The 27,612-nt window shown below is 44.6% G+C and overlaps 1 protein-coding gene across 6 annotated transcripts in view; it reads right to left on the bottom strand.

Annotated features, from left to right (window-relative positions):
• Window positions 1-377: 377 nt before the first annotated feature.
• RGL3 (ral guanine nucleotide dissociation stimulator like 3) overlaps window positions 378-27,612 on the bottom strand; it is a 378,735-nt gene continuing 351,500 nt past the window's right edge. For 5 of the 6 annotated variants that reach the window (XM_085600547.1, XM_085600546.1, XM_085600549.1 and 2 more), the window contains 2 exons: window positions 17,064-17,178; window positions 5,536-10,046 (listed from right to left, as the gene is read on the bottom strand). In XM_085600547.1, coding sequence (XP_085456673.1) covers window positions 9,736-10,046; window positions 17,064-17,178 — 426 coding nt within the window. In that variant the 3' untranslated portion in view covers window positions 5,536-9,735. Of the gene's footprint in view, window positions 567-5,535; window positions 10,047-17,063; window positions 17,179-27,612 lie in introns of those variants that run through there. The other variant, XM_085600548.1, reaches the window with a different exon arrangement.

A 27,612-nucleotide genomic window follows, 5' to 3' on the forward strand; every position in this document is an offset into this window, starting at 1 on the left:
TGCTACTCTCTGCGGCTCAGGCTCGTCCGGACCCCTTCCTAGATAAGCCTCCTCAGTTGTTCTGCAAATTCTCCCTAGTGTTGGATTCTTCAGTCAGATTGCAACAAAATCAGGCAGCATCTCAGCATAGCATCAGCATCCCAGCATCAAGTGTGTCTAACTATCTATAACTTACCTCTGTTATACCAAATTCAAGTGTATGATCCACCCCCAAATGTTTCTATTCTATATTCACCCGCAATCTGATTGGGCCAAGCAGTGGGGTGAGGACATCACACCATACCAAGTGCAAGATTTTTCTTTAGTCTATTGTCTAATTTCCCGCCCCTTAATTTCAATACCCACAAGCTTTATTCCCACAGATATTTCACATGTGGATCAGCAAGTCTCTTTTTACAATGTTTCTTCTCCTTCCTCTTGTAGGGTCAAAAGCTTGGTTCCCCTGTCCTTGCTGGGCTTGAGTTTGGCAATCAATCAAGTTAGTTCACTTGTTCAGAGCAAACAGCGCATGTGTAGAAGTCACATGGAAACAGAGACGCGGTCCCCCTCCAAGGCCCACATGGGAACTAATAATAAAGTCAAAGAGGAACACGTTAGAATACAAACTTAAATAAATTCACTGTATACCACTTACTTCTACTCTAACCCCATTTACTTAATACATCTTTTGCATTAGTAGAATTTGCATGGGTTAGTTTCAGCTCAGCATGCGCGTTAGTGCTTTACCTTAAAGCGGCCATTTTAGAAGCTACTGCGCAGCTGCAAAGTTTTCCCCCCAAGCAACAGAAAATGTCACACTACGTAGATGTAGTAGACGTATGCGCAGAAGAATTCCCGCTTTTTAGCGGCCATTTTAGGACACTCGGGTTACTTATTAAGACAGCACATAGAAAAGCTTCCCCTAGATATGATTATGTAAAATGTGGGGAAAAATTAGTATTCATGGACAGATTGGTTATAGTATTACAGGTTATTCAAGAGGATTGCATACGATCAAGTTTCTTTTGATGCAAAACCTTGCTCCATCACAGGTCCACATGGTGTGAGATTTAAAATTTACCTGGTTGCCAAGCAACAGGAGCTCCGTTTTATCACCATCAAGTTTTAGATGGGACAGGCTCATCCACTTGGTAACTTCCTCCAGGCAGGCATGGAGATCGGAGGATGTATGGTCGGCCTGGGTTAGAGACACTACTAATTGAGTGTCGTCGGCATATGTGACTATATGAATCTCAAAGGGGGAAACAATATCCACCAGTGGAGACATATAGACATTAAAAAGAGTTGGGCTCAAAGATGAGCCCTGACGGACTCCACACCTGAGGGGGATGGGTTTGGAAGAAATGGCCCCTTCAAAAACCTGGAAGCACCTATCCCTCAAAAAAGATTGGAGCCATGATAACGCCTTGCTGGACACTCCTATAGACCTGAGACGGTGAGCCAGGATACAGTGATTCACCGTATCGAAGGCCCCACTTAAGTCAAGGAGTATGATGGCCGACGTACCTCCAGTGTCGAGGATTTTTCTCGCCTCTTTAACCACCACTAATAAGGCGATCTCCATGCTTTGACGGGGGTGGAAGCCAGTTTGTGAGGGGTGAAGCAGGTTATTAGACTCCAGAAAGGTGGAAAGCGTATGGTTAACATGCTTTTCTGCAATTTTGCTGATTACCGGGAGTAGCGAGATTGGACGATAATTGCCCAAATCTGCAAGATCCAGGTTGGTTTTATTTAGCAAAGCTTTCACCATTGCTCTTTTCCATTCCGGGGCGACTATGCCTAGTGCAAGGGAGGTGTTAATAAGGCTGGTCATAATGGGGGCATCTATGGGCTCTACCAATTTTAAAATGTTGGGTGGTGCAGGGTCCAGTGGTGACCCCGATTTGACCGAGGTTAAGGTGTCTAAAAATGACTCCTGTTCATCGCAGCGGTATCCCGAAGGATCGGGTGTCACTGGGGGGTCTGGGACTTTGAGAAGCTTTTTGGTTATAAGAAAGGTCTCTCTGACAGAATTGGCTGCAGAGGAGATCCTTTCCTGGTATTAAGTGGCCTGGGCTTGTTTTATTTCAGCCTTGTAAATTCTGATGGCTGCCCTGTATTCCTGTTTCTTAATATGTGAGAAGTCTTTCCTCCATGTCCTCTCCAATTTTTTTCATTGTTGTTTTAAAACGCGCAACTTAGGAGAGAACCATGCAGATTTGTTATAACCTATTTTCCTCTTGATAGATTTCTTTGGGAGCACTGTATTCAGCGACTCCTCGATCCAGTGTGTGAAATTTTAATAATCCGTGACTGGGTTACATTTTAAGTTTGGTATGGAGTTTTCCAGTTCCTGGGTCCATCCTTCTACAGAGAGCTTGGGCCAAGGACGGATTAAAATTCGTGTGGACTGGGTGTGCACAACCAGGTTCAATGAGGCCCATACAAATGGAATTAAAAAATGATCTGACCATGGCAGTGGGCTTCCCCTTTTAGATCCGCCAGATTTGAGAAAATTGGGTCAAGAAGGTGACCTTTAATATGTGTTATTTGGGAGACCTTCTGGTGGAGCTGGCATGCCATCAGGTCATATGCTAGTTCGATTGCCGTGGATGCCAAAGGGTCATCAAAGTAAAGGTTAAAATCTCCAAGGAGGGTGAAATTCGCTGAGGAGCTAGCCTGGATCCTAACTGTTTCTAGTAGCGATTTGCCAAATTGGCCGATTGACCCAGGTGGTCTGCAAATCAGTATACCAGAGAGTGATAGTGAGGATGTAAATTCAATTGAGAAATGGACATTCTCACAGTCTGACAACGGACTCCCTAGTAGTCTACAGGTCAGATGGTCTTTATAGATAATGGCAATACCGCCCCCCCCTCCCTGTTGTTCTGTCTTTCCTCTGGATAGGATATCCAGAAGGCAAAGATTGGATGATATCCGGCTCTGAACTGGCGGTAAGCCAGGTTTCCGTGAGAAACAGAAGCTCCGGACCAGAGTCCTTTAACAACATGTGAATCTCGGTTGTGTGCTTAGGCAAGGAACTGCAATTGAGTAAAGTTAGTTTGAAAGGGGCCCTTGCTGAGAATGGGGGGGGACTCGCGGTGTGAGTGTAAAGCCACAAAAGAGCACCTGTACTGGAGTTCTTCCAGAGAGATGGTGTGAGTGCACTTAGGGCCTGGGGGACTATTTAACTGCTTCAGGAACGACCTGGAGTAGCAGAGCATTCCTGGGGACCCAGACCCAGGAGTTCTTGCCCCTGGACCAGGTCGGGCGCGGACGGGCGCGCCATCGGCGTGCCAGCGGCAAACACCCGCGTCCTCTGCGCGTGCGGTCAGCTGTGCGTCGGGTCTAGCTGCTGGAACGCTGACCCAGCGCCTACACTAAGTGAGCCCTGTGTGTTGCACAATTCCCTCGTGTCCCCCCAGACGGAGCATTGAACACAGCTCCTTTGAAAAGCACAACAAATTAGTACACTCTAGACTTTACAGCAGTTAAAAAAGATAGCAGCAATTTTATAAAGTATAAAAGATAGCAGCAATTTTAAAATATAAAGTGGTAGCAGCACATTAAAACAATTTAGGCAACAGAAAACCGTAGCAACAGAGAGCGTGTCTTGGTTTTGTACCTGAGGCTTAACTCCTCTAGTATCCGCTGCGCAGCGCCCCATCTGGAGTATTTATCGCTTCAGCTGTGCGTCGGGTTCAGCTGCTGGAACACTGACCCGGCGCCTACACTACGTAAGCCCTGCGTGTTGCGCAATTCCCTCGTGTCCCCCCCAGACGGAGCGTTCAACACAGCTCCTTTGAAAAGCACAACAAATTAGTATACTCTAGTCTTTACAGCAGTTAAAAAAGATAGCAGCAATTTTTTAAGTATAAAAGATACCAGCAATTTTAAAATATAAAGTGGTAGCAGCTCATTAAAACAATTTAGGCAACAGAAAACCGTAACAACAGAGACCGTGTCTCGCTCCTATACCAGAGGCTGAACTCCTCTAGTATCCGCTGCGCGGTCGCGCCATCTGGTGTATTTATCGCGTCAGCTGTGCGTCGGGTCCAGCTGCTGGAACGCTGACCCAGCGCCTACACTACATGAGCCCTGCGTGTTGTCAGTTTAAAGTCATAAACATTTCACTTTTAAGTACCTGTGAAGTGATAAGCTGTGAGCCTTTGTTTCCCCTCCATTGTATCTAGGTGTGAGGCTCCCAATAGCTCCAAGCCAGGATACGTTAACAAAAGAGGCCTAATGGCCCCTTAACTTAGGCTTTGTTATGCATCTTGCTGCTCAGAACAAAAGCAGACATTGTGCTGGAGCTGTGTCCCGGTGTCAGAAAATGACACCAGGACGAGTTCAGTATATTTCTGTGGGGCCCAACCTCTTAGCATGGTAGACAGCGTCTACCCTTGAAAAATAATGGGTAGATGGCGTCTATCTTCGACTCGAGCTCTAGTTATCAGTAAGGCGTATGGCCTTAAACTATGATGAAGCCCAGAAAACCTTCATGACTACTGATGTTGGCTGGCACTTACAGACATCTCTACATGTAAATACAGTGAAAACAGGAACTACTGTAGAACTTTAGGTGTGCTGCAGCAACGACATGAACTCGCAGTCCTGTTTGGGTTAGTTATGATGGTCTCTTGAAGATAACTTTTATGTCTTCATAGATATATTAAGTGGAGGCACTTTGTTTATTTTTGGATCAAGCATGTGGATTGAAATTTTGTCTATACTCTAAGAAGGAGCAGAGCCAGAGAGGGCACATCAGTCATGTGCCAGACTGACAAACCAGTTATGGTGTTCGAGATATCCAAGAGCGCATGTCGGTTTGGTCGGCCGTGGACAGCCGGCCAAACCGACATGCGCACTTTCAGAGCCACCCACCACTCCCCCCATGGCTGCTGGAGCAACATGGCCGGCCCGCCCTAGACTCGCAGATTGGAATTAAAAAATAAAATGACAATAGATTAGTTTTATAGTCATTTAAATTTTTCTTCTGCCTGCTGCATTTCAGCAGTGGGGCAACGCTCCTTTGCCCATAGCGGAGGAGCCGCCCCTGGCTAGAGACCCAATCAAAAGGATTTCTGGCTCCAACACTCCAGAATCTTTTAATTGGTTCAGTGGAGGGGATCTTAAATCCCCACCCAAAATCTAACTCTGTCACTGACCCATTGATAGATGTGCGCTTCCTTCTTCATAGTAGCCCTGGTGCAGGTAGCTTTCAGCCTCTTTTCAGAAGGATGCTCAGTGCAGCGCTTTCTGAAAGCTCAAACTTTTTCCATCATCCCTTTTAAATGGGTACAGTACCTCGATACAGAGTAGTCCAAGTGGTCCTAATCAACCAGTTAATTAATTGTGGAAAAATCTGGCACTCGGTCTTACTTCTAGGTAGACTGTTGGTAAATCAAGAGGGTTTCGTGCTCTGGAGACCCTATGATGACCTTCAACCCATCCCATCCAACACAAATAACATGTACAACAAGACAAGAGCATGTTAAGGAGCTGTCAGAAAGGACAGGCGTTTCCAGTACACTCATAAATGACAGCAGAGCATGGTTACGTGATCAGTTTTTTAATGAAATATTTCATTGCTTCTGCCAAGAATGATTGGTTGACAGTCCACGTGGGCAATTGAAAGGAATGTTTGCCTCATGCACTCTCACACATTGAGGTTCAAGTTGCTCTGGAAGCGGGAGGATGTGGCGTCTCCTTTACCAGCCCTCAGTGAGGGATGGGAGTTGTTAGGGTCCATATGCTGTGGGTGTGTGAGTATGAAAATAAGGGAGCACAACACACACTCTACCCACAACTGGTGCCATGCACATAATGTCAACCATAATGTTATTGTTCAGAGTTCAACCTTTAAAATAAGAATGGAAGTAGCTGACTTGTCAACAGTCCTGAAACATGATGGTGCCCAGCACAAGGACACCCTCCTACCCTCTTTACAGATTTTAGTGGGGTCTCAGGTGGAGTACACTGACAAAGTCTGAAGGTCACCCACACCTGAAGAGTTGTGTTCACACCCGAAGACCTCATCTGGCGAACTGGGTCAGATTTTAGAGGACACATCTGGAGTGTTGAGTAGCGTTCTGGAGGCCTTGATTAGTGACAGCTCGATCTGAAAAATAATTCTTGAGTAGTGCTGCTATTTGGTTTTTGTTTTCGGTGGTGTATGAACTTCAGGTGGTACCTCCGTCTTTTGTTGTACGGTCTTAATCACTCTGGCTGCTGTTGATGCCCCATCAGCCCAGGCAACAACTGCCTTGTACCCTGACAGTTGTGTCCATGATCACGTTTGTAAATTGTTGGCCGATCACTGAAGCTTCATTCACGGTGACCCCAATCCGGGTTCCGCTGTCTGCTCTCCTGGCCTAGGGCTGTGGGCACCTTTGGAAGGAAATGGTAGGGGAAAGGGCTGGGCAATTCCAAATGCTGTGTCACCTGCTGCTGACATTAATATGTAGTGCTGTTTCGGTCCTGGTGCTGTTCAAGGTGCTTTCAGTCCTAACACTGAGTAGGGTGCACCTGTCAGTCACAGTGCAGCTGTGTGTACTGCATTCCATGTAGTACTATGTATTGCTGTCAGTTTAGTGTTGTAAGGGTACTGTTACCTCCTGCTTTCCATCATAGTACTGTGCAGGAGGGGCTTGCCCTACCGGTCCTACATACTACAAGTATTGTTGCTATTAGAGTGCTGCACACACCGTCCTGGTCATGGGTGCTGTCAGTATAAGAGTTGGGTAGATGCCATCTCCTATGATTATGTTTGTTGCTTTCAGTCCTAATGCTGCATAGTGTGCTGTCATTCCTGATGCTGTGTAGAGTGATGGCCTTGTTACTGGTTGCTGCCTCTACTCTAAGGCCCAGGTGTATGACCATTCCTTTTTGCGGATCGCAAATTGCGATTTTTTGCGACTTGCAATTGGCAACCCTCAAAACGGAATGTATTAATGTGTCTCAGACACATTTAGCGATTCCGAATGGAGTCGCAAATGACCTGCCCCATCAATATTCATGAGTCAGGTGGCAATTTGCGACCCATTGGGAATGGGCTACGATCACACGGATGGTGGTCTCCTGGTGACAGCAGACCTCCATTTGTGTGTTTGCTTTATAAATAAAGCAACAGTTTTTTTTCAAATGCATCCTGTTGTCCTTAAAGGCAAACTGGATGCTTTTCAAAGAATTTTTTTAAATCTTTTTATTTTTTAAGGGCAGGCAAAAGTCCGTGGGATCACTGCGTGCTTGTAAAAACTATTTTCACTCCCAAACACAAAGGGGACCCATTCCCGTTTGCGACTGGCTTACCACCAATTTGAAATTGGTGGTAATTGCGATTGTTTTGCGACTTCATTTGCAGTCACAAAACATTTGTACATCCCCCTGCGATTCGCTATTAGGAAGGGACCCCCTTGGCACACCCCTTACTAACAGAGACTCGCAAAACCTATTTTGCGAGTCGGTAATAGGTTACCGACTCGCAAAATCGGGTTTGTACAAGCTGCAAGTTACAACCCTTTTTAACGGTCGCAAACGGCACGATTTTCCGTTTGTGACCGCTAAAAACAGTTGTGCATCTGACCCTTAATGTACAGGCTGTAGTGTTCTCCAGATTACGGCATGTCCTAGAATTGTGCGGAGTGCAGTCTTCAAGGAGCTGGTGCTACTGTTTGCTGTCAATTTTAGTGCTTCGCATAAGGTGCTTCCCTCTTGGTCCTTGTAGGTATTAGTCCTTTTTTGCTGTGCAAGTTGGTGCCTCGTATGCTGCTACTGTGCAGTGTGATGCCTACCGTTACACCTAGGTTAGTGCTGTATAGGACACTGCGAGTCATTATTCTGTGAAATGTGCTGACAATCTAGTGCTGTGCAAGATGCTGCTTCCCTTCCTGTTGTCAGACATGGTGTTGTGCATGGTGGCAGTCCCAATCCTGCACAGGGTGCAGTTATCCCATATGTGGTGCTGGTTGCTGTCAGTATTAGTGCTATGCAGGAATTGCCTCCCTCCTTGCGCATGGTGCTTGTAGTAGTGTTGTTTAGATACCTGTCAGTTTTATAGCAACTGCGAGCACTGCTTCCTCAGTCGTGCTGCTTTGCAGGGTATTGCCTTCTCCGCTACTATCAGTCACGGTACTGAGAAGAGTATGCTGTCCACTTTAGTACTGCAGAGGGTATTAACTTCCCTTTTGATGTCAGTTATGTTGTTTCAAAAGATCCTACCCATTCTGGCCCATTACAGTGTGCTGTCTCCCTTTCAAGTGTCAGTCCTAGAGCTGAACAGGGTTTTTCAGACATGGTTCTGTAAAGGGTGCTGCCTACTCTGCTGGTTGGTAGAAGTCAGGCAAATGTACCACGGTAGTAACTTCGGCAGTCCCTTGTCGCCTTCCTTTCACAATTAGTGGACACTTCACACCATCTTGTAGCGTGCTCAGAAACTTAGCGTGAAGTGGCAGGTATATTAAGAGTCAGATTTAGTACATATAAATAACCTTCCCTCTACCCCTTTGAAAAGAATCAAATGGGAACCAATCATTGAGGGTGGACTGAACATCTGTTTTGGAACTGCCCCCAGAGAGGAGTGTTTGCAAAAACATATGGGGTTGTCCAAGTGGCGTCCTTGCAGGTTTCAGAAAGAGGCATTTTATTGATGGAGTCTACCACAGCTTCTCCAAGAGGCTGGAGGGGAAGGGTGACTAATCAGGAGCTTTGCCATAGGTGTCCAGTTTCATAGATGCACTGCCCAGACTCGGCGTTTTGAGGACTGGCCTTTAGTGCCAGTTACTTCAGCAAAGAAGGCCATACCTTTCTGCGGCATAGCCCTGCCCACCATCAGGTGAAACATTAACGTGCGAGTATGTAAAAATGCCCAAAACGTTTCAGTTAGGTTTAAAAAAGCCAGTGAAATGTAAGTGCTAGTGTAAAACAAAGACCTGAGGGCACCGAAGATGTAAGAGGTGCGGAGTCAGGGTGTGAATAACACTAGGGACACACTAAACACAGATTTTTAAACTTCCAAGACACAGTCTTTGACGTAACTCCATAATGGCGTCAAACTCCCATGGATTGTGAAAACTGGGCAGCCAAACTCATGAGCCTTGATACTGAAGAGATGGTATCTTATTGTCATAATCAAGGGCTGAGACCTGCAGGGCAGACACTTGGGCAGTCTCATATGCTTTATGTAAACACTGCTGTCTGAAACAAGTTATGGATGTCATGTCGGATGCCTCCCGTCCTGGTGCCCTTAAAGTAAAAGGGGACTCAACCTTGAACACTGTGTGTTTTTGCAGTGTTGCTATTCAGGGTCCTAAATACTATAAATGCCCTTTTCTGATTCACAGATCTCAGAGTATTTTGAGACTTCACCGTTTTGACCAACAGTTGTTGTTCTGACACAAAGAAAAGACGAGCACGAGACCCTATTCATGTCAATGGGATCCATATGACTGTCCTTTTTGTAGTGGATTCATCTCTAGTTCTGAAAGTCTGGGAACAAAGCCTACTGTTAGCCAGATACTTGCTGACTGGGCAGCTGTTGATGAGCACGAGGAAGCACTGTTCATCTTTCCTTGTGATAGTCTGGTCCATAGCGTATTTGGCTCTATCCCCAAGTGCTCAGATGCAGATACTGCCGCCTGATGTCAAAGCATTCACTGTGCACGTCTTTGGCCAGCAGCAGTGCCCCAGGCAGCATTTTGACCCAACAACTAAGTCCCCCATTAGCCTTGGGGCAGTTTGTTTTGCTAGGTTTGGATGTCAGAGTAACCGCTGCAGGGAGTGCCCATCCAAGAGGAGCAGTGCAGATGGAGGGTTTGCAGTCCGGGGCAGGGGTAGCAGTGCTGGCGGAGAGACAGGCGTCCGTGGCGGGGGTGCCAGCGTCGACGGGGAGCTGGGCATCCTTGATGGAGATACAGGGGTCAATGGGGAGCTGGGTACCCGTGACAGGGGTACAAGCGTCGAAGGACGTGCGAGTGGCCCACTTATTGTCTTTCTTCTCAGGATGAAGTCAAAGTTTACAGATGTGCTCATAGCGTAGTAGACATTGGCCTTCTCTGGGATAACGAATTCTACGGAAGAGGTGAAGACGAGACTAGTAGGTACATGTGTTCATATTATACATACATACATGCTTACATACATATATTTGCAAATACACAAACATGAAATCACATATTCAAACATGAGTTCATATACAGAAATATAGATGCATAAACACAGTATACCTACAACCATGCATACTACAATGCATACATTTTATATGCCAGTCCGTTCACAAATCAGCATCTCCAGTGACTTGAGCAGAGTTCAGAAAGATTGCATCTGTCTAGCTGGGGCGCCATAAGTACCGACCTTGGGAGGTCTATGATGGAAGAATGGGTATTTAGTCTTGCCAGGCTCACACCTAGCGTCATTCTTTGAGACAGGGCTGTCAATAGCCTGCCAGGCTGGATTCACTGCATGGGAAATCGGTCTCTAATTGGCATGCCAGGCTGGAGTCTAATTGTCCTGCAAGGCTGGTCTCACTGTCATGTCAGACTGACCTCCATGACATGCCATGGTGGGTTAACACTGTGTTGCAGAGTAGGCCACCCGCTGCCAGGTCAGGCTCACCCGCAGAATGCCCCATCACTAATAATCTTCCTTCTAGCTGTCTGCTATCTTCTACTAATTGCAAATTCCTGTTTTTCACTTTAAACAAATCTGCAACTATTTTTGTTTTAAGAAACCATGAACTTGAATAAAGCACCGATCTGCTAGCATGAACCCTGTCCAACTTCAAAAATAGAAGAGCAGGCATATCCTATGCCACCCTTTTCTGCCATCTGCTAAATAGATTCCTCCAATCTGGTATTTTGTCCCTTAACTTAAAAAGTGCAGAGGTCACTACACGCTTGAAAAACGGAAATAGGAAACTTCAGAACCAGGCCTTTTCGGCCCAATTTCTCAGCCAAAGTTTTGCTGAACGTGTATCATAGATAACTTTGAGAATGAATCTCATGTAAAAATGTACACCGAAAAGATACAGACTACAGAAACAGTGACTGTTATGAGAACCTTCGACTTGGATCATAGATCTTGCAGGGCGTTTCAAAGACTGGGCGATGCCTTCTGTTAGTCATGAAGACCTATTACAATAATGGTACAAACCAAGGATATGTGCCTGAAAAGAAGAGTCACCAATGAAGGAAAAAGTCTGATGGCAGGAAAATACCTACAGGAGACAGAAAACATTAGTTGAAGGATAGACTCAAAGAAAACAAGGACCTAAACTTCATAAGAGAAAACTGGAGGGAGTCCAGATCCAATGAACAAGGCAGGTGCAAAAACAGTGGATAAAAGAGAAACAAGGGACCACAAACCGGATGAAAAATATACTCTGACTGCATTGTGACACCATTAACTTTGATTCTAAGACTCTTAAAAGGCAGCAAAGGGGAATTAGATGTTCAATCTTCGAAACAACAAATCCTCACTTGAGTCAGCCATCTTGGATTAGTGAGCTCGAGTTCCTGTGGTGTGGAACAAAGAAGATCCTGGAAAAATTTGCAGACCACATACTATCATAATTAAGACGTTGTCATCATTTTAAGATCTTTTGTACTGATGCCCATCCACTCACGAGTGCCCAGAGGAAAAGCCTAGACCACCCTCCGAGACGTCTGGTGAAATGGAGCCACAAACACGTCCTAGAGAAAGGCCACTGAAGCAAGGCTACAGTGCACTACAACTGCAGAGAACTGCCGTTTCTTTGCAGTTACTCAGGAGCAGATAAGCTTATCTTGAGCCTTTACCGGGCCTTGACGACGGATAAGAAGGCACCTCTGGCTACTTTGAGAGGCGCATGGGGGACTGGTATGAGGACACCCATTGCAGAGGAGGCTTGGGTGAAGGTTCTGAAGCATAACCCGAAGGTGTCCAGAAACGCAAGATTTAAACTGATGAGCTTCTATATTTTACATAGAAAGTACTTCACCCCAGAGGTTCTTCCCGACAGCTCAGGCTACGTGTCCGAGGTGCAGTGCACTTGGGGCAGGGTTGATGCATTTGATATGGAACTGCCCCCAGCTCACAGAATACTGGTGATTGACATTCTTATTGATGTCACGGACCGTAGCATCTCCCTGTCGCCATTGGTGTGTATCCTGGGGCTATTCTTGTGCCCGGCTAAACACAAGGTAACATCCTAATTACTGGACTTGGGACTTATTCTAGCTAAGCAGCAGATTACCATTAAATGGAATGTAGAGTTGAGTCCCAAGGTCGATGGGTGGACCAGGGAATTCACTCGATGGGGGGAGTATGAAAGCATTACTCTACTTAGGGAGACTAAAAGAGTTCAGGGATTCATGAAAGTAGCTAGAGCGTGGGAGGGTCTTCTGGCAGAGCTTCAGATGGGGGATAGTACCTCGGTTGGTGACTCCATACCGAGTGGGGGTGAAGAAATGGCTGTGACACTGTCACCAATGGTACAATACTCTTGATGAGATAGCACACTGCTTCCTAGGATCTTCATGCAGACAGCGATTGGCGTTGTTCTACCCTCCGGGGACAATAAGCCCACCACGAGGGGCCAACAGAGCAGGTGGTCAGTCCAGGTACCTGGAAGGACTCTTGATCTGCACTCACAACTTGCTGTTACTTTCATTTAGTCAGTTGTTACTCCAGCCACCCTGAGGTGGGAGGGATGGGCGAGGGGATTTGGAGGAGGGGAGGGTTGTTTTGTCAGGGTGACCAGATTGCTGGCACTTTCTTAGGAAGAGGGCAGCTACTGTGGGTGAAGTATTTCTCCTATGTATACCAGAATTGTATATATATTGTTGGATGATTATGACTTACCCGATACACTGTTGCTGAGCAGTATTGTTATGAAAATGGCAATAAAGTTTGTTTAAAAAAATGAACTGGAGAAGAGATAAAAGTTGACATTGATCTAGCAGACAATGTTTTTATTGAGAAACAGGAACATTTGATGATGTTTCCTGGACACTGGCAATTGTAGTCAAAACACCACAGGATTTATAAATTTGCTCATGGTAAAGGCCGAAAGAAACATGGCAGCAGATTGACCAGTAGTTTGCAGAATAGCAGACTACTTAAAGGTAATTATATTTTGTCTCCAGTATCAGTAAGCATCAGCTGCATTCTTTATGGACTACCTAGCAACTAATAGACTCTTGATAATAATTTGTCTAAGTTTGAGAAAATTAAAGGCAGCTGGAACTAACAGACCAATTAGAGGTGGAGAAGGACCCATACAAGGATACTATTCCTGGAGGCAATAGAAGGATGTTATTTTGGTTGCAGAAGGAAAGGCATTATCATATGCAAATTCTTTCAGTTGTATACATTCAGGATTGTGTAGCATTAGAGATACATTGCAAGTTTTGCTCTAAACATTGGTTTACTCTCTCAATTTGTCTGTTGGTTTGAGGACGAAACTCAGAAGAAAGCCACTTATGAATCTTTAGAATAGAACATAGATTTCTCATGAAACTGGAAATAAACTACCAACCCCTATAACCCCTACCAAAAATAATGGTATGTAGCGGGAAATATCTGTAACAAATCGCTTAAGCATAGCTTGAGCAGAAGGTAAGGAGTTATACGGAGTGAAATGTGCCACCTTGGAATAATTGACTACAGTAATCATACTTTGTAACTATCAAAAGAAGGCAGATCAACACAAAGTCAATATATATGGGATTGCAAGGATGAGGACCTACTTGAAAAGGTTGTAACTATCCAAATGGTTCGAGCACAGATTGGAGATGTACAAATATACAATTCCACATAGTGCTGAACTGTTGGCCACTAAAAAGAGCGACAAAACAAATCACAAGTGGACCTCACTCATCTGTGACGAGTAATCACAGTGTCATGGTACATTTTTCAGTGACTCTTCTAATTCTTTAGTTTGAAAAAACAATGCCTGTTGATGAGAATACAAAGTCTGCCAAGTAACTAAAGGTGTCTTGGACTGAATGTCTTCTAAGTCTCTTGGTGCTAGCTGAATTTGGCACATTTTCACTCTTGGAGAAAAGAGTGAACTAACCCAAGAAGATTTTGTGAACCAAGAATATAGATGATATAAAAGTCAAATTGCGAAAAGGAAAAAGCCGAGTGAGCTTGACAACTGTTCCGACACAGCATGATCTGAAAATACTTTAGATTTCTTTGGTTGGTTCTCACTTCAAAGGTTCATGTTTTTCCATAAACAGATGCTTCCATTCAATAAAAATCTCAAAAAGTCATTTCTGCCTCTGGGCTACAATTAAATATGTTTATCAAGTTGGCCTTTTTAAGGTTGCGAGTTAGTTGGCTAGTTTTAAGAGCAAATCCATTTATGAATTGATAATAAAAGTTCAGCAAGCCCAGAAAGCACTGTGTTTCTTTAACTGGGGTAGGTGAAGGCTAGTCCAGAATTGAGATTTTCTTTGGACCCACTCAAATGTCTTTAGGGGAAAGACTCAATTACTTTCTTTTTAAGCTTGCATTTTTCTGGCTTGTATGGCACATGATCTTGTTGCAATAGAGACAGGGTGGTAGTAGCATGTTCTTGATGTTTCTTTAAGATCTTTGAGTGCATCAATATGTCCTCTATTTGGCAACTTTATATTGATTCGGGATGTCAGGCAAAACATGTCTCGTAGATTTTGAAAGATGGCTGGCGCACTGCATAAGCCAAAGTGCATGAACCAATAGTCAAAGTGGTGCTTTTCACCTTGCCAGGCTAAGTTTTCACTGTCTTGCAAGCAAGCTGACCGTTAATGTCACACCTCACTGTCCACTCATCAATGCAGAATTGCCTCTAATTTGTGTGGCAAGCAGTTCTCTCACTAACATTCAAAGACTGGTCTCTCACTGCTAAGCAACGTTGGGCTCTCACGGCCATACCAGACTTGATTATCTATGTGAGATGAGGCTGGGATCGCACTGCCATGCTGTCAGTGCATTGTCAGGGTGACTTATCACTAACTTACCAGGCTGTTCTCACATACCAGCCCTATGTTTTATGAGCATGTCAAGTTGAGTTCTCCTTTTTATTGGGTCTTCATTGATATTCAGAAACATTATATAGCTCTGCATACATTTAAACAAGTAACTATCAAAATTCTATATTTTTAGTTTTTTGCTTTTTTTCAAAATACACTTTGAATTAAATCTAAGGTTAAGCAAGCAAATAAAACGGAAAGCAGTTTTGATTATTCAAGGATAATGCACAGTAAATAAAGGCAGAAGGGAAATCAGCCTAAAAAACGGAATGTTTACATATTATGACATTAAGACAACAAGCGGTCCAAGTCTGTATATTTTCAAGGGCCAGATATAGAGAAAGGTTCTTGATCCTAAACGTTCTATCCATTCTTCTGACTTCACCGGACAACCAGAATGGTTTTTCAATCTTATGAAAGCGCACTAATAAAAAACAAGTACCTTTTCCTTCTCAATTATGCATTAATTTATTCATGTTCATAAACAGTTAATAGAATGACAGGGTCTTCCCTTGCATCATTAGCCAGGGTAGGTCAGGAGAATGGAGCAAAAGAATAAAAAAAGATTGATTATTTAAATAAAATCAGCAGAAAAACCTAGGACACACACATCAGTTCTGCAACCATAATCCAATCTTTAAAATTAGCACACGTGTATACTGATTTCTAAGTGCCCTCTCTGCAATTGCCAGCGTCAGATAGTAGTGCCTTGTTGTTTGTGAAACGCCTCTATTTCTACCAAGTAGAGGTCTTTTGGCCTCTTGATACTATATAATGAAACAAACCAGTATCCACCTGGCTATTGACTGTTTAGAGGTACACAAGCCTGTACATATAGGTTACACATTGTTGTATTGAGTTGCTAATGTGCTTAGTTTTGTGAAGGTGAGATTTTTCATTTCACAGTAAGTGTCTGAAGAGACCTCTCTTTGTTTGAGGAGAATTTAGGAAAACAGCAATACAAATACAGCAATGCAAGGCAATGGAAACAAAAGGCTTGTATCGTGCGCATCCTTCTGGCCACCTTGTAAGGCAAATATTAAGGTCTGATTTATGCATTTGTTCAAAAGGAGACACCTCAGTTTTATAAGAACAATATTTAATTTCCATTTGGAAGATGGTCTTCTCACCAGGAAGGAAACATATTTAAAAATCCTCCAAAAAATCTTTGGTCAGTGGAATGGAGAAGAACCATGTCGGTGAGGGATGCTTTCTCCAATGCTGTAATAGGTAGCAGGTGAACTTTTATGGAGAAAAGCCAAGTGTAGTGAATAAAGAAAAAGGTAGGACTGTCTTTCTTTCAAGGTCCTTGAAATGATGTGCTTCCCAGTACAAGATCTCCACTACCTTTTGTACTTAAAGAACATGTTGCCAGATGCTTAACTTCTTTTAAAATGTTTATGAGTTAAAGTGAGCTCAAATGACTGTCCTAAAGATGCTCTGTTATGGAGAATTTTGGTCACCTTTTTAAGTGAAAGATCCCATCTGCGTTGCAATCACTTGTGTGGTTTGTCCAATGGGAGAAACACGTATGGATACCACCATTGGCAAGGGCTGCCTGGAGTTAAATAGATAATTCCTATTTTTTTGCTTGAACTTGAAGACAACTTTTAAAAATGTAACATAATGGGGGAAAGGCATACAGGAAGGAGTCTGACCCCTTGATCAAAAGTGCCCAACCTCTGGATTTGTGCTATTAATATCCCAACGTGAGCATTAGGCATTTGTGTATTTTGCCATTGTGAATGGGCCTAATTGTGGCAGCAAAGTCATCTAATACCATCTCGTTGGTGTTGACCCACTATCCTCTTACATAAGGTGATGTTCCAGATACTGATATTGCTGGACATAGTCAATGATTATGAAATTAATTAATATACCCATTGTGGAGAACAGAGTAACGTGTTCTTCTCTGCCAGACTAGGCTGTCAGCCGAAGAAGGGTTGTCTCGCACTATCACACCATACTGCTCTCTCACAATTCTGCCAGCCCAGGCTCTTTCTTGCTGTTCTGCCCGCTCTCACTACCATGCCGGGCAAGGCTGTCTCATGTTAACCAGTCCTCTCACTGCCAGTCAGGCATGACTCTCACCTCGGTTTTCATCGAGAAGCTGTATGAGCTGGAATTCCTCTGGAGCACAGGAATCTAGGTTGTGCTTCTGTAGTGCCCGGAGAATGACAGTAGGGGTTTTATCCTGGCTGGTCAACTGCAAAAAAAGAAGATATATTATTAAGCTGCCTTTACATCAGCATACATGCCCACTGTGATTACAACCGTGCAACATAAGAAACTGAATCACATTTCAGTGCTCTTGATACACTGTAATCTTTTCTTTACATTTTGATCTTGAATTATCCTTTTTAGGTCATAGCTTAACAGACAACACAGCTGTCTGGTTTGCTAAAGACATCTTGGTGGCATTCAGAAAGTTGACCTAAGAATGCATTTCGCCCTTTGTTTATCATTGGCTTTGTTGTTTGTAACTCACATTTTCTGGACATTTGCTGGCTTTATTTTCTTTAGGCTGTCAACTCTAGTTCGTCCCTCCCATTGCCCAAACCTTATTTATTGTATTTTTCCACTAACTCGCTTTCTGTAAACAGGCCTTTAAATCTTGCTCTTATCTTGCCACATCTGCTGTGCATTCAAAGACAGAGGCCAAATGTCAGGCTGTGTCTTTCAGGGAGCTTGGTGTTTATTTTTCTTTCTCTGACTTCAGTGAGAGGATGTATCTAACAATCATGCTGGCTAGTAGGGGCTGCTTGAGGAAGGCTCTACAGATGTTATTTTTTTTCTAGCACACAATAAAGTAAAAATGTCTCTAAATAAACTGTACTGACGATCAAATCAATTAGGTAATGAAATTTCCACACATTATCGTTTGTGTGCTGTTTAATTTTATCAGTAAACCTGTATGGGAGTGCAGATGTAATGGTAATTTCCATTGAAGATGTGTTGTCTGTAATGGCAGTAAGCTACCATACCATCCATATTCCACGTTACCCCACTCCACTCTACACCACTCCACTTCACACCACTGCATTCTATGCCATTCTATTCTGCTTGCGTCGCTGCACTCTGTCACTGTCACTCTATTCTACTCTGCACCACTGTACTCTACGCCACTCTACCCCACTGCACTGCATGCCACTCAGCTCGGCGGAACTGCACTCTATGCCAGTGTACCCCACGCCAATCTACTATACACCACTGCACTCTACTACAGTATACTCTGCAACACTGCACTCTCTGCTACTCAACTTTATGCCATTCTGCGCCACTGAACTCTATGCCGCTGTACTCTATGCCAATACACTCTAAGCCACTCTACTCTACTTTGCACCACTGCACACTATGACACTTTACTCTATACCACTGTGTTCTTCGCCACTTCAATCTACTCTGCCACTGCAGTCTACGCCACTCTGTTGCAATCTGCGCCACTCCACACCACGCCTCTCCACAGCACGCCACTGCACTCTATATCAATTTACTCAAAACCAATACACTCTGCGCCACTGCACTCTTTGCCCATCTACTCTGTACCACAGTACTGTACGCCACTATACTCTACTCCACTCTAATCTACACCATTGCACTCTATGTCACTTCATTCTGCACCGCTGTACGCCACTGCACTCTAAATAAATGCACTCTATGCCACTCTACTCTACACCACTGCACTCTACACCACTTTGCTCTGAAGCACTTCACTCTCTGCCACTGAACTCTCTGCTGCTGAAGTCTACGCAACTTTGCTCTGTGCCGCTGCACTCTACGCCACTCTACTCTGTGCCACAGCTCTCTATGCCACTCTGTTCCACGCCACTGCACTCTATGCCAATGAGCTCCACGCCACTCTGCAATACACTGGTGTACTCTACGACAGTTAACTCTGCAACACTGCACTCTCTGCCACTCAACTTTATGCTATTCTACGCCACTGAACTCTATGCCACTGAACTCTAAGCCGTTGAACTCTAAGTTACTGAACTCTATGCCACTGCACTCTATTCCAATCTACTCTAATCTACTCTGCACCACTGCACACTACGACACTCAATACCACTGTATTCTATGCCACTTTACCCTACTCTGAAACAATCTGCAGTCTACGCCACTCTATTGCACTCTGCACCACTCCACACCATGCCACTGCACTCTACGCCACTGCACTCTATGCCATGCACCTTACAACACTTTACTCAAAACCAATACACTCTAAGCCATTTCACTCTATGCCAAACTACTATGCACCACTGTACGCCAATGTACTCTATGCCACTGCACTCTACACAGTTGCACTCTATGTCACTTTACACCATTGCAATCTACAAGACTCTACTCTGCGTCACTGCACTCCCTGCCACTGAGCTCTATGCCACTCTACTTTGCGTCACTCTAATCTATGCCACTGCACTCTACTCTGCACCACTCTATGCCACTCTTGTGCACGCTACACTAATGCACTCAACGCCACTCTAATCTGCTGTGCACCACTGCACTCTATGCCACTTTACTTTACCCCTTTCTACTCTACTCTGCACCACTCTATGCCAGTGCACTCCACCCCACTCTACTATGCACAACTGAACTCTATACCACTCAACGCCACTCCACTCTGCAACACTGCACTCTATGTCGCTACTCCATACCACTTCACTCTACTCTGCACCACTCCACTCTACGCCACTTCACTCTACTCTGAAACAATCTACTCTATGCCACTGCACTTTAAGACACTCTACTCCACTCTGCACCACTGCAATCAACGTTGCACCACTCTAATCTACGCCACTGTGATCTAAGCTACTACTCTATGTCACTGTACTCTAGCCGGCACCACTCCACTTGCCACTTTACGCCACTGCACTGTACAGTATGCCACTCTACTCTAAACCCTGCACTCTAGGCCAATTCACTTTACACCCCTTTACTCAAAACCAGTGCACCCTACGCCACTGTACCTATGTCAACTACTTTGTACCACTGCACTTTATGCCATTATACTCTATGCCACTGCACTGTCACTGCACCCTACGCCACACTATTCTGCTCTGCACCACTGTACTCTATGCCACTGCACTCTATAACACTTTACCCTGCATAACTGCACTCTATACCACTGCACTCTACTGCACTCTGTGCCACTGCATCACTCTACTCTATGCCAATGCACCACTGCAATCTGTGCCACTCTGCACCACTACACTTTACACTATGCCACTGTAGTTTAAAACACTGCACTCTGTGTCAATGCACTCTCCACTACTTTACTCAAAACCAATGCACCCTTCGCCACTGCACCTACACCATCTACTTTGCACCACTGCACTTTAAGCCATTATACGCTACACAATTCTACTCTATACCACTGTATGCTACGCCACTCTGCAACTCTACACCCTACAGCACTGCGCTCTACGCCACTCTAGTCTACTCTGCACCACTGTACTACACTTCACTGCTCTCTGCACCACTCTTATCTTCAACTACTCTACTCTCTACCACTCCAATCTGTAACACTCTACAACCCTGCACACTATGACCCTGCACTGTGGCACTCCACTCTGCATGACTGCACTCTATGCTACTGCACTATACCACGCACCACTCAACTCTACTGCACTCTACACTGCTGCACTCGACACCACTACACTCTACGCCACTGTACTCTTCGCCACTGCACTCTACGTCACTCTACTCTATGCTTCTGCACTCTACCCTGCACCATTCCACTCTACGCCACTCTACTCCACTCTGCGCCACTCCACTACTCTATGCACCACTGCACCCTACGTCACTGCGCTCTGTGCTACTCAATTCTACTCTGCACCACTGTACTCTACTTCACTGCTCTCTTTGTCACTCTACTCTGCACTACTCTACTCTGTACCACTCTACACTGTAACACTCTAGGACCCTGCACTCTTCAACCCTGCACTTGGCACTCTACTCTGCATTAATGCACTCTATGCCACTTCACTCTACTATGCACCACTCAACCCTACGCCACTCTACTGCACTCTACACCACTACACTCTACACCACTGCACCCTACATCACTGCATTCTATGCCACTACACTCTATGCCACTCTACTCTACGTCACTGCACTCTACCCTGCACACTCCACTCTACACCACTTCACCCGCCACTCTACTCCACTCTGTGCCACTCCACTCTATACCATTACACTCTATGCCACTGTAATCTACTCTGCACCGCTCTACTCTGTGCCACTGCACTCTACGCTACCATACGTCGCTGCACTCTACGCCAGTGCACTCTGCACCACTGTACTTTACGCCACTGCACTCTAGGCTACTCTACTCCACTCCACTCCATGATACTCCACTCTATGATGCCCTATTCCTTTAAACTCTGCTCCACTGACATTCTGCTACACTCTGTGGCATTGCACTCTACAGCACTCCACGAATCTCTACGCAACTCCCTCTGTGCCACTCCATGCCACTTTACTCCACTCTATTCTATGACACACTACTTCACTCTATGCCATTCCACTCTGACATTCTACTCCGCTGTAAGCCACTCTACTCTACTCTACGCAACACCCTATAAGCCACTCCACTCTGCTCTACACCAGTGTAAGATACTCTATGACACTCCACTCTACGACACTCTACTCAACTCTGACACTGTGTTCTACTCTACGCCACTCAACTCTATGCCCTTCCATTCTACTCCCTCCATGACACTTCACACCACTACACAACTCCATGTCACTCACTTTTGTTGTCTCCTCTCCATGCCACTCAACTTTATTGTACACCACTCCACGCCACTCAATGGCATTCCATAACACTCCACTCTAATCCACTTTACAACACTCTACTCCATGCCACTCTCCTTTACCCTACTAACGTTTAGCCATGCTGAACAGCTGCCACTCTGGTGTACATCTTGTTAAAAAATATTGGCAAAGCCAATAGCTCTTGCTTAGAAAAGACCTATAGGCTTTGCCAATACATGTTTTGTAAGTTATTCATTTGTCTCTCCCTGCCATGTTACACAAATGGGAGACATCTGGAAATTCCTCCCCTGCCATTTTCCCCCTCTTGCATTTTTACCGGCTCCCTCTGCTCTCCTTATTTGCCCATTCATTTCTCCTGCCCTGAAACCCAACATTGTGGTTCTGCCAGGAACTTTTGCTATAAGAAACACAATTTGGGGTTTCTCCTGTCAAGCAGCACTGGAGTTTGCCTTGACAAACAGCAAAATATATAGATCAACGCATCTTTAGGCGTAGCTTAACAGGGCTACTGTTGGTTACCTTATGTGATCAACAGAAAAAGCATTAAGAACCACTACTGAGAGATGGGATTTGGCTGTACACACAAGTTGATCTTCCTTCTGACAGGATTTGATTAAGCAGAAAATGTGTACTTCAAATAATAAACGTTGCTTATATTACAGAGATTATGCTCAATACCGTAGGCCTGCTTCGTTCGTGACACGCATATAGTTAAGGCTATAGACCTGATTGGTTCACTGGGATATGTTTGGTCAGGTACCATAGGACTGGTTGTTGTGAAGAGCATGAAGGCACTATTCCTTTAATGGTGGCTTGTTATTACACTGTTTTAAAGCCTGTAGACAAAGATTTTGTTACTTGGTTACCTCTTCTGACTAACCCTAGGGGTAGAAGAACAGTACTGTGATAATTCTTGCTATAACCTGTGAGGAGAGGCTACGGATTTTTAGCCAACTATAACGTCGATTATTTGTAATTTTAAAAATGTGTTCCTGATAGTTGTCTTGTAGGAAATCTTATTCTCAATACAGGAGTCTTGAGTTGGTTGGGGTTACAAGCGAATAATACAGGCTGAAGGTCAGATTGACTTACGGGGAAAGATTATGTCGTATGTCTGTTTATTTTGAAAAGTTACATCAACAAAAAAGTAGGCATGACATATTTTTGTGTGAAAAAGCATATTTAAAGTCAGTAGGCCTTCAAGCTTGGATTGTTATTAGAAACCGTGTTAAAGCATGTAGATAGTTGTTTTGATACATCAAAACTCACAAATTACCACAGTAGGAAAGTATTATGGTGTTCATAACCCCCTCTGAGAAACCTGAGGGTAGAACATTTGCACTGTGAGAATCCTTTTTAGGAGGAGTTAAATATTTTGTGCCAACTGTAATTTTGTACATATATGCAATGTTATGACTGTATGCCTGATGGCAGCATTGTGGGAAAAGGTGCTCACTACAGCAGGCCTGAGCTGGTTATAGTAACAAGCCAAAGATAAAAGCTCTAGGCCTGATTGGTTCTACGGGAACGGTAATTTGGATGCCAGAGGTCCGATCAGGGCCGGACTGGCCGTAGCGGGCACCAGGCGTTTCCCCGGTGAGACGCCAGGGTGGGGGCTGGTTTTGGGCCCCTGGAGGGCCGTTTGTTCCTGAGGACCAGCAATATCGGCCCCCTGTAACAAAATTGTCTGAAACCGGCCCTAGTACACAGCTCGGCCGCACCCCCCTGCCCCGAGCAGGGGCAGCCGCGCAGTTTCACAGGGCCGGTTTCGGTTCCCAGTCCGGCCCTGGGTCCGATGTGTTAGTATTATAAACTATGACAAAGGCAGTACGCTTCACTTATTTTGTGAAAAGCATAGTTAAGAGCAAGAGGCCCTTAAGGGTGAAATGTTAATACACTGTGTTAAAACCTGCAGTCAGGTATTTTGTTACATGGAATCTCAAAGATTGCTGCAGTAGGCAAGGGTTTTGGTGTTGGTTACTTTCTCTAAAAAAAGTGAAGTAAAAGATTTGACCTGTGATAATCCTAGCTAGACCCTTTGAAGAGAGGTTTTATATTGTTTTATCCATTGTCATTTTATAGATATTTGTAATTTCATGCAAAGTCTTTAGCTGTATAAGTGTTAAAGTACATTTTTAGATCTAACCCAACTTCTTTAACTGTCTGCTGAACTCATGCGGTAAAACAATTCATAATAGCTACCTACATGCATATAAATACATAGAAGGGACTTGAAGTGTTATTTATATTTTGCTTCTGCTCATGGCAGCAAATTGCGTGGGACCGTAGTGGGTAAGTCCACTTCAGCCATTGATGCTACTGCTCTGTGACTGAATGCGTTCCTCAAAAATGACGTGTGCACATTTGCCTGAAAATGACTACGCTTCAATGCCAGGGCAAGTGGGCCAGCCATTTAGATTTCCACTTTCTCCTTTTAAAGGTCCCTTTCCATTTTTTATTTCCCAGCTCTTTTTTATTTCTAAGATTTTAAATTACCCAGCAGTTCTCCACACACTGCTCCCAGCTCACTCATTTGCTGCTCATTTCAGTTGCAGTGCACTGCGTCCACCCAGCCTTCTTGAAGCGTTGTTGTCCTTAGTGTATCATTCTGGCTGTTCTAAGGTGGCTGAGACATTGCTTCTTAATATGCAGCTTTGAAACTTTAAAATAGTGCACAATATCTTTTCAACATGGCTGCCCATTGCCATATTTATTTATTTTCCTTATATTGTATCCCAAGTATACTCCGCCATATTTAGACTGTGGCATCTTTGCTTTTTGCTTCTTCGTTCTTTTAGTTAACTTGGATACTCTAGTTGTGTTTGTGTGTGTGTGTTTTGTATTGTGAATGGGTGAGTAGGTGAATGCCAGAATGAATCATTGAATAGGTGCATGAGTGCGAGAATGAGTGGCAGATTCCATATATGTTGTGTAATTGAGTGCCTGAACTCATCAGTGACTGAAGAGCCACTTGTAGTTATGGGACATAACTACTGGCTTTACCAATATTTGTTTCATATTTTCAGTCTTTATTTTACTTGATTACATTTGATGCTCGATAGAAAAACATGCTTTGTCATGTTACAGACATTATTTGAGTATCACAAGCTGATGAAAGGAATGTATGACGTTACTACGCATACATTCACAATGCGGTATTTTACATCGCAAGTCGTTACAACGACTTACGCTGGAGGGCGCTGGACTTAGGAATAGTATGATTTACTATTCCAAGTCCAGCCTACGTTACAGTAGGGAAGGTGTTGGAATAGTAAATCATTTTATTCCTTAGCTTAGAGCGCCATCCAGCACAAGTCGTTGTAACGACTTGCGTTGTAATGCCTACGATGTAAACATACCGCGGTGTAATGACCGCTTTGTGAAGGTCGTTCTCCTGATGAAAGCTACAACCACATACAATGGTGCCAACATTTGCAATAAGACAAAGATTTTAGTTCATTATTCAGTTTAGTTTTTATAGTATATGCCTTTTTTCAAAATTGACATTTAAATAAGTGTGGTGAATCTATAATGCTTGATTATGTTATTTGCAATTTTTATAGCATAGGGGTTGCTTATTCCTTGGCCTCTAGGCAACTTGGAGGGTCCTGAAGAGTAGATATCGTCTTTCTGTTGTGGTATTTCCCGGAAAAGGATTAGCAAACCTATTATCAGCTTCATCTGACTGTGGTCAGTATGACTGTAAACAGAGGGTTGTCCGTGCCATGGTTATGTTGCTTCAGGCAACCAGCCCCTTAACTTATACAGATGTGATGTATCATTTTTTTCAGCATCAGCTAACCAACAACTATGAACGTTCTTTGTCCCAGCTCTTTGAGCAATAGCTAGTGAACCTCCAAGGGTATACGAATGATACTCAAAACCATTGCTAGCTGGAAAACAAGTCAGCAACAAGGCCAACGTCACCTCTTGCATGAACTACATTTTCGATTGCATGAAGGAGAGCTTCTGGTGCCTGAATGGAGGTAAGACTGAATGGGGCTTAAAAATGCAGGTTCAAGGCTACACCCCCCACATGGCCACCGAAGCTAGGAACATCACCACGCCTTGCAACACAAGTAAATAACTTAGGCCTTATTTTCATTGTGGATCGAGATGGGCATCCCTCTGATAATACTTAACTTGTTGATCCGTTTGCACGAGGGCAATTATGCACAAGTGAGATGGGGGTCCCAAGAGCAAAAAACTGACAGGATTCCTGTGAACAGGGGAGTACGCCAGGGCTGTGTTATGGCACCCACCCTGTTCTCTTTATATGTGAATGGGGTGGTTAGCTTCCTACAGGAAATTCCAGCTGATGCCACAGCCCTGGCAGGAGACAGGGTACCTACTCTCCTGTTTGCAGACGATACACTGTTGATTTCCAAGACCCCGGGTGGGTTCCAAAAACTCCTGGATAGGTATCAGCTTTCGTGTAACTCTAGGGGGCTGATTATTATCACTACCAAGACTAAATTGATGAAGTTTAACCCCTACAAACCTTTTAGGCATAACTTTACCCTGGGAGGAACATGCTTGGAGAGAGTCAACATGTTCGATTACCTCGGTATTCGACTCTCCTAACGAATGCATTGGAGAACCCACATCAACAAGATGCTTCTGAACCATAAACGTGTGGCCGAAGCAATAGGCAATGAACATCTCTCTTCTCAGAGCAGACCTGTTGCTGGCGCTCACGATTTATGCTGCAAAGGCAGTTAGCTCGGCCCTATATGGTGCCGAACTGTGGGGGTTCGAGAATGTAGAAGAGATCTGCAGATCTGAAAACAAGTTTTTAAGAGATTTAGTGATGCTTCCTCGTAATGTACCGCTCAAACCCTTGATGAGCGATATGGGTAGACGCTCTTTTAGAGATATTTCCAGATTACGACCCTTGCTCTTTTGGGGACGTCTTCTGCGGACCATTTAACTTGCTAAATATGCTGCTGCATTCACAGAGGTAATTAGCCTAGATGGTAACCACAGGGTCAGCTGGATAAATAATGTTAAGAAATTATTATTTGCCCTAAGCCTTAAGGAATCCTGGGAAGGCCAAAACCCACCCAGTAAGGTTGACCTCAAAAGATTACATTGGGCCTGGGTTGATAGACAGGAATCATCGTGGAAGCAGTGGCCAAAGCAGGACTTTGGAACAGGGGCCGAATCTAAAAACCCCACCGGACGCCACAAGCAGCTACTCCTCGCGTTTCCCGCTTCGCAGGAAACGCTCGCACCGGGACCAGCGAGTAGTCATTTCAAACTTGACTACATCTCCCATAAGGCAGTGGGGCACCTTGAACATCGCTGGCAACGCCCAGAGCAGACCAGGTGCTTTAAATCTGCACCGGAGGAACAACCTTTGGGAAACCTTCTCTTTCTGCCGTGACACATCGTGGAAGCAGTGGCCAAAGCAGGACTTTGGAACAGGGGCCGAATCTAAAAACCCCACCGGACGCCACAAGCAGCTACTCCTTGCGTTTCCCGCTTCACGGTAAACGCTCGCACCGGGACCAGCGAGTAGTCATTTCAAACTTAACTACATCTCCCATAAGGCAGTGGGGCACCTTGAACATCGCCGGCAACGCCCAGAGCAGACCAGGTGCTTTAAATCTGCACCGGAGGAACAACCTTTGGGATACCTTCTCTTTCTGCCGTGACACATCGTGGAAGCAGTGGCCAAAGCAGGACTTTGGAACAGGGGCCGAATCTAAAAACCCCACCGGACGCCACAAGCAGCTACTCCTCGCGACGCTTGCACCGGGACCAGCGAGTAGTCATTTCAAACTTGACTACATCTCCCATAAGGCAGTGGGGCACCTTGAACATCGCCGGCAACGCCCAGAGCCGACCAGGTGCTTTAAAT

This window comes from Triturus cristatus, chromosome 4_2 (genome assembly GCF_964204655.1).
Source record: "Triturus cristatus chromosome 4_2, aTriCri1.1, whole genome shotgun sequence".
Taxonomy (NCBI): domain Eukaryota; kingdom Metazoa; phylum Chordata; class Amphibia; order Caudata; family Salamandridae; genus Triturus; species Triturus cristatus.